The sequence below is a fragment of the Camelina sativa genome, chromosome 11 (assembly GCF_000633955.1).
Source record: "Camelina sativa cultivar DH55 chromosome 11, Cs, whole genome shotgun sequence".
In the NCBI taxonomy this organism is placed as follows: Eukaryota; Viridiplantae; Streptophyta; class Magnoliopsida; order Brassicales; family Brassicaceae; genus Camelina; species Camelina sativa.
This window is the reverse complement of record NC_025695.1, coordinates 22500502-22509215: the sequence shown is the minus strand read 5'-3', so window position 1 is coordinate 22509215 and position 8714 is coordinate 22500502. Positions and strand designations below refer to the sequence as shown.

Sequence of the window (8714 nt, the reverse complement as noted above, 5' to 3'; positions counted from 1 at the left end):
TTAATTTGTGTTTTTCTCATTCCTTGGATGTTAGCACTGCTAAGAATCACTCAAACACAAGATTAAACGCAACATGATAGATAGAAGTTCATAATTCAATACAAATTCAAACTGACTCAAAGCAAGAATAAAAATGACTCAAAGTGGAAAAGAAAAACCTAAGAGTGGGTTGCCTCCCACTAAGCGCTTGTTTTCAGTCATTAGCTTGACTGTGTCGGATCTCATGCATCCGGTGGATCGGAACATGGCAATGAATGCTTCTGGGATAATGTTCTCTTCATCCAAGGTGATGTATAAGCTTTAGGTGCATGAGATCTGCCAAGGATGTGAGGATCATGAGCAGGACGGGACTGAGGTATGGGTGGCTTTCTTTTAAGTCCTGCAAAACTATCAACAGAAGAAACAAGTGCTCTATGATAATCTTGTGGCTTGGTTAACTGCAAAACAGTTTTTGTACCTTTGAAATTCTTATTGATGATAGGAGAAGGTGTGGGTGAAGAAGATGCATACCTTGGCCTTACATGTGGCTTATAGACTGTGAAATGGTGAGATTTTAGCTTTACAACTGGTTTAGGACTTGCAGCTAAAGAATCAACTCGAGAATCTTCGGTTTTGGACAAGTCTGAACCGATTCTAGAAGGTGTGTCGATTGATGCAACAGCTGCATCGATCGATGTTGTGTCTGCAACTCGTGTCTCTTCAACGATTCTGCAAATTTCCTCAGCAATTCGTGTTTCCATTACAAAAACATCATTTACCAGCGACTTGTCATGGATCAGAACTTCATCATGGTCTCTAGTACTAATTAGATGATCTCCACTCCAATCTTCAAGATTAACAGCTTGCTCACTTTCTCAACAGTCTCCATTTCTTTGACATACCCAGCAGTAATGTCTCCATGAAGCTCTATGATAGGATTGTCATCAGAAACAACCTCCACAGAAAATGTCTGACCATCAATAGTGGGAACCCTTCTCAGCTTGTCCATCTCAAAGTTCATAACCAAATCTTCTACATTCAGAGTTATGTGTCCCTTTTTCACATCAATGATGGCACCAGCTGTAGCCAAGAAAGAGCGTCCTAAGATGAGAGGATCATTAGGCTCTTTGTCATATTTCAGCACCACAAAGTCAGTGGGAATCATGCAATCTCCAATCTTGATTGGAATATCCTCTAAGACACCTTCAGGAATCCTTCTGGACCGATCAGCTAAGATAAGAGAGATCATAGTTGGCTTGAAATCTGTCATCCCAAGTCTTACCGCAACAGAATGTGGCATCAAATTGATACTAGAACTAAGATCACAGAGTGAATGAGGAAACCTTTATGTGGAGATAGAGAAATCTAACACAAAACTTCCAGGATCTGGTAGCTTCTCTGCAATTCTACTCTGGATCACTGCACTTACTTTCTCAGATACAACCACTTTCTCTTTCCTCTCTTTCTTTCTCTGTGGAGGCTGATTCAACAGAATTGAGCTGACATCTTTGGTTAACAAAGCTCCTTCCTCAGGACTCAAACCATTGGTGACCATCCGCTTCACATACCGCTTAATCCCAGGAGAAAACTTAACAGCATCAATCAAAGGCATCTCAATCTCTTTGTAAATAGGTATTTTGCTCATCTAAGATTATTTCAGGAAATTAATAACACTCTCATGTCTATCAATTAACCTAAGATCAGATTCTAGGTTGCTCTCGCTACTCTAGAATACACAATAAACCAATCTAGATGAAGAATTCTATAGATATTAACCTAACAATCTGATATCCTAACAATTCATGAATTCCTTTGAAAACCCTAAACCTAACAAGAGATCTACTCAGACATGATCAATGAAACACAAATCATGAATAAAATAGATATCATTAAGAGATTAAAAGAAGTAGAAAAAGTGTTATGAATCTTCTATGGAAGGAGTCTTGATTCTTCTCTCCAAAAACTCTCTAAAATCTCTCAGGGTCTTCTCTCAAAAAGTTGCAGAGAAAATAAAGCTTAGGTCTAAACAATGACCATAAAAATTATATATATATTCCTAAAACACGAATGGGGACTAATGATGCAAATATGGAAAACTTTGGGGCAGCTTTGTAAATCTTCAAAACTTGTGGGAAAACTTCCGATTTCTTCTTTGGCCCAGCATCGATCGACACTATCATCTGCATCGATCGATGCATCCTCTGAATTTGTCTCCCAACTTTGCAGCTTCAGCCTCAATGCTTGATTAAGCTCCAAATCTTCCTATTTCGCTCCATTATGCTCCTATCCATGCTAAATCCTATAAAGACTCAAAAGACTCTAAAAATACCAAAAAGACTATAAATAAGACTTATATCATGGCTAAAAACACATAAAAATCATGATATATCAGTATTCAATCTGCCGACTCCTAGTTTCAATCCGATGACTTCGTGTCTGCAATCCGACGAAATCGAAAACCCAATCTAAGCAAATACAGATTTGAGTGAATTTCGCGATTTTCAACCTCCGAGACGGAAAACTGTACTTTTTGGAAGAGGAACCGGTGACTTTTGGGGATATATGATTCGGGGGGTATATTTTACAATTGGGCGTAGGCCTAGGGCTTTCACCCTTATTATAAAAAAACATTGAAAACCTTTTAGAACTGGTTTTAAAATCGTTATATAACTTCTGTAAACATTTTTAAAATCTTTAAAATCCATGTGCAATCTCTGGTTTACAAGGGTTTTAAAATGCATTTTAAAAAGTTTTAAAGGGTTAGCAAATTTTGGGTATTTCAATGTATTTTATAGGATTTACAAGAGTTTTAAAGGATTTGATTTTCTTTTTAAAAACACATTGTAGAACCTTTTAAAATATTAATTACGTTTTATAGGATTAACACCATTTAAGAGGTTCTACAAGCGTTTTAAAACGGATTTGAAAAGCTTTAAAAGGGTTTTGTTTGGGTATATCAATGAATTTTATAGGATTTACAAGAGTTTTAAAAGGTTTTTAAAATGATTCGAAAGGATAAACAACATTTTAAAAACAACCTGTTTAAAACTCTTGTAAATCCTTTAAAATTCATTGAAATAGCTACATTTAAACGAAGTATATGCTAATTCTGCAAAGATGTCAAACGCTATTTATTCAATAACCGAAAAGGAGTAACTTAACATTTTTCTAGAATAGTCTCACAGTAAAAACATAAAATTTTAAAATCTACTTGCAAACTAAACATTGAAATATCTTGCCATTCATTATTGTTCTTGATGCAATAAGCTAAAGCTCCATTCCTGCGATCACGTTTATATACCAGCAAGATGCAAACTTCAATATCCTAGGTATTTGCTAATTCTGCAAAGATAATATAATTAAGGTTAGAACCTTTTAAAATACATTGAAATACCAACCTGTTAACCATTTTAAAACTCTTGTAAACCAATTTAAAACCAGTTTAAATAACTATGTGAAAACCTACACTGACCTGCAAAGATGTCAACCGCCATTTTCTGCCGTAAATCACCAATTGACTCATTTGTAAGATTGCCACTTGTTTAAATGCTCATAGCCAAACACTCCATTATCTTTAGCATGAAAACACCACTATCTTCAATCTTAGCAACCTGTCAAGAAAAAACAAAGTGAAAAGTCAACAGTATTTACAGAGAACATATCACAAAACTAGAAAACAAGTTCAACAGTATTTACCTGAGGTATGCAATTGATGATAGTGATTCTAAATGGAGAGTTATTTGTAGCATCTTCCATCCCAAACTTCTTCTAGGCAATATATGGCATTGCAACAGCATATGCACCCACCTGTTTGTCTTTAATTTTGTTACTGTAGAAAGACTTACCTAAATCATAGGTAGTCAACATCCTCTTCTCCAAATTGATCATCAATGGCATCCAAAGCCTTTCCTTAACCATCATTAGGGCCAATATTTTGTTTGTAGGTGCTTCCATGAAGAGTTGACTGAATTCTTCTTTAGGGAACTCATATTCATCTTTGTCGTTAATGAATATGGAGTAATATTCATCAATATCTCTCAAAAACCTTTTTAAAACTCTTGTAAAACTTTTTAAAAACCCATGAAACGTTAACAACACATTGTAAACCTTATGCCTTATGATTTGTAATCATACCATTGTTGTTAATGACTTCCCTGGCGTCTCTAGTGTTGTGAGCCACCTAGCATCAACTTTGTTACCTAGAATTGTTAGTTGCCTACATCCAAAAATAAACAGAATAAACTTTTTATAATACTTACAAAACCATGAATACATCTTTTAAAACATTTATAAAAGACTAATTGAACTTTTACTTTTGTTGTTGGAAACTAAAACTTACTTTGTTTTCCTTGAATTATTCCATTCAGTAAATATTTATAACCGAGTCTTATCAACTTTAGAAAAAGGATGAATTATTGGGTGCTTCTTCTTCTCAGCCGTGTAAGGCGGCTGAGTGTGAATAGAAGAAACTGTATTTCGTTCAATTTTTCTTTGCACACCACCAAAATTTTGGTGTAGAAGGGCGTGGAGAAGGATATTTATCGTTCAAAGATGATAACAGTTGTGGTTTACAACAGGCTTTTAAAAGGGTATTTGGAAACTTATAAAAATACTAAATCAATGTACTTTTGGTGTTTCTTCAAAATAATTACCATCATCACCACCAGTTTTTTGGGTGTTTTCATCGTCTCCAGCGTAGCTCCCATCTTGTGTGTTTGACGGACGGACAGAATCTGCAGACGGGCTTTCTACGAAATCTTCTTTAGCAATATCTCCATCAACATTTTGTTTGCCAGCCTGCAACAAAACAAAAGATCATATAACAACATCATTTAAAAGGTTTTACAATCTGTTTTAAAAGGGTTTTATAGCCTTTTAATATTTTTTAAACTGTTAAAAACAAAACTTTGTTTTTAAATTTGGAAGTTTACAAAGCTTTTTTTTAAAGATTTTAAATTAAATTAGGTTTTCTTTTCTTTATCTTACTTTTATATAAAACCTTTTTATGGTAGGTTTTGAATTTTTACATTTTTATTTTTAAAATTTTTAATAAATGTGGAATTGACATGTGTCAACATCTGAATGATACAATTGACACATGTCACGATCTTGTTAATGAGTAACTTTGACATGAAGCTTTATATAATAAGATTTGTGGTAATACTTGTTTGAAATTATAAATATTTTACATCTTTACAGAAAAATATATCAAAAAGTGATATTTGAGAAATGGAATACAAAAAAATAATAGTGTATTACTATTCACACTCAATATCATAGAGACACTTTCTTTAAGAAAAATCCAGAACATAAATTCCAATATCATTGTCAAATTATAATATTATTATTCGGATTTTTTTTTTTTAAACAACATAAATTTTACTAACTAGAATTTGATTAGTTTATTAGATTATGATCCGCGGTATACCGCGGGGCAAGTTTTTTTTTTTTTTTTGTTAATACTATTTTAATATTAATTTTGCTGATATACTCTTTTGTTAATTTTAGTGATTTAGTATATAATCTGCGTTATACTGCACAACAATTTTTGTTTAAGGTAATTTTAATTAAATCAGTTTGATTCAACATATTTTTTATTGGTGTTGTTAAAATAGTAAAATGAAGATTTAACATGTTGTTTACTGTTTTCATACTGTGGGCAGTGCTTCTCGCCCTAGTGGACTCCAAAGTATCGACTCTCTTTCAACGTCTCAGCGTCCTTTGACCAAGACCAACCAACCGTCCTTCGAGTTATCCAAGGATGGCCTATCGATTTACCTTAATCTCACATGTGCCAATCGGCTTTCAAACTCATGGTTCATAGCTCTCTTGGATTTATAATCGATGAATTCGACTTTTAACCTTATGGCATTGGAGAGTGCCCTCTTTTGTAATGTTTTGAACTTTGTAACTCTTCCTCTTTGTACTTGTAATTGTGTCCTTGATTGAATGAAAACAAAGGGTTTAACAAAAAAAAAAAAGTAACTTGTATTGAAGTATCATATTAATGATATTTTATTTTTTAGTATTATTAATTCAATCATTTCATGTCATATAACATATCATGTAATATAACTTGTTTGTGTTATCATGAAAATTTAATATGTTTAAATATTCATAATTTTAATTTTTTTTATTAAGTTTAGATATATCAGTTATAAATTATAAACTTCTAAATTTTTTATAATTTACTATATATGTATGTTGAACACATACTTTTTATATTAATTAAGTAATATATGTTCGTTTAAAAAAATTCAAATCATGATATATGCAGAAAATATATATATATATATATATATATATATATATTTAATTTTATGTATTATATGATGATGAACTACATTAAAATTTAAAATCAAAAAGAGATGATAGGAGAATAAATTTTTTAAATCTGGAATAAATCTTCTAAATATCTATATTAATTGTAGAACATTACATATATGGATATTTCAAATATTTTAGTTGTGTTTGGTTAGAAGAATAATAGAGAGTTAACTAAACTTGTTTGGATATGAATATAAACATTTAATGGTAAATGTTTCCAAAAATATATTTTTGAACAAAAAGTGAAGCAATAATACTAGTATAGATAAAAAATAATAATACAGCCAGCGAGTGTTTTCACTGACATTGTTTTATTGTTGCACGTCTCTTATCGCACAAATCTATATAAAATAGCAATCTGAATAAATGGCACCAAAAGTTGTATTTCTTCAATCATATCTTTGGATAATTTTCCAAATGAATCTGTAAAAAATTTTAATTGTATGTTTTACGAAAAGCTGCGATTGTTAAAATTGCAACTGTTCATTGTAGAGTCGTGTTTATTCGAATATTCATATCTTTTGAAATCTATATATATTTGTCTGTTTGAACTATTTTTTTTTTTTTGTCATGACTCAAACTAATATAAAATTTTAATCACAACAGTTTTTACAGCTTTCTAAATTATTCTCTAACATTCATTCTTTTAAAAGTAAAGAAATTCCTCCAATTCTTAATTTAACAAAATATTTTTATAATGATAAATCTAATTTACAACTTTTAGTTAATTTTAAATATAAAAATTTAATGAAAATAGAGTTTTTTTTTCCAAGAGTTAGATGGATTATATAGTGAATTTTTGGATTTGACTTTTGAATATGGTAATAAAGATGTCTTCTATTTAAAAGCAGTTTATATTGGTTGCATACATCGGAATTTGGATGTTGCATTAACATTACTACAAAGTCCAGATCTGAAAAGATATCCTCAAGTTATATGACTATCTTGTATATTTTTCATTTGTGTTGAATGCTTTAATTGTAGTAAACGTGATATGATACGTTTTAAATGTTATTCGTTTCAAGATAAAATTTCAACTGTTAAAAGAAAAGCAATGATTCTGATTCGCCCTACTTATTATTTTTTTCTTTTGAGATAATTTTTAATTTTATTATTTAGCATATATTTTCAAATAATTTTATAATATATAATTCTAAATTTGAAATTTAATTTAACTTGTTTTGAAATACTTTCTCCGCGATATCATGGGGTCTGAGTCCTAGCTAGTGTTTATTAAAAAGATACTATTGTTATTATCTTATTAAAAATAAACTATTGTTATATTAAATATATTTAAGATTATAAACTAAAATACAACGTAAAATATACTGTCATGCCATCAAGAATGGATTTGTATGTCCTTCAGTTAAAATCCTACAAGGTGACATAATCAAAGAACTGTACATAATAAGTCAATTAATAGCATAGTCTTTGAACCAGTGATTCCCAAAACACACAGATCAATGTGGAATTCTTGTTTGAGAACAGCAGCCTGGAAAACATAATTTAATGCTTAATCAAATTCTTAAAGGATTTTGAAAATACTGAACAACATTATGAAGTTCACTGAGTCCCTCAGCTGGTCAAGTAATGTAGCACCTATGAAGCTCGGTCCTATAGACATTGTTTATTTTGAATGAGAGATGGTTTTTTTTTTTTTTCAGAGATATGAATGAGACAGACTGTGGAATGAAACAATGAATGTTACGTTACTATTTATTAATCTAAGTGTCGGTCGATTGTGTTGTGTTTTCTCCTTTTCACAATTGGAAAAGTGGGGTTATCGTGTTTCCTTTTTCTCACAAACAAATATGGAAAAGAGAGTAATTAAGTCACAACCCTAAAAACCAACAATTAGAGAAACGAAACAAAAAAAAAAAAGTTTAGGGTTTTGGAGCAGCAGCTGGTTCCTCAAAAGCCCAAGAGTTCTGCCTGCGAACTTCTTCTTCTTCTTCGGGTGTGTAATCGTTCTCGATATTAAAGATCTCTCGAACCTCCTCTGGCGTCATGTCTTTGATGTGATCTGCAACGCTCTGGGAAGTGAGATCAAGAAGGCCTTGGACGTTGAGATAGTTAGCAGCGAGAATGAGTTGGAAGACTGTCGCCAGATCTTTATCCTTGAGAAACTCTGCTTCCCATTGCTTGAGCTTCACGGCTTCTTCTTCAGACCTTGAATCAGCTTCCTTCTTCTCCTTGTCTCCTTCCTTGCTGATCTCTTCTTCATCATGTACAACATTGACGTGTGTTTTGCAATACTCGATCACCATGGAGAGGATCTTTCTGGTGACGTTTGTAAGCGGGATTGCTTTGTCTGCACACTCGTCTTCGATCATGTGCCTTACGATCTGCAGTTTTCTCGCCACCACTTCCTCAATTACGAAAGACTCGCCATCAGAGCTCACCAACTC

At 32.0% G+C, this 8714-nt stretch overlaps 1 protein-coding gene across 1 annotated transcript in view; it reads right to left on the bottom strand.

The window, feature by feature from the left end:
* Positions 8188–8714, bottom strand: part of LOC104728225 (SKP1-like protein 14) — a 15672-nt gene continuing 15145 nt past the window's right edge. Inside the window, exon 2 of the mRNA XM_010447244.2 lies at positions 8188–8711. Coding sequence (XP_010445546.2) covers positions 8190–8711 — 522 coding nt within the window. The 3' untranslated portion in view covers positions 8188–8189. The remainder of the gene's footprint in view (positions 8712–8714) is intronic.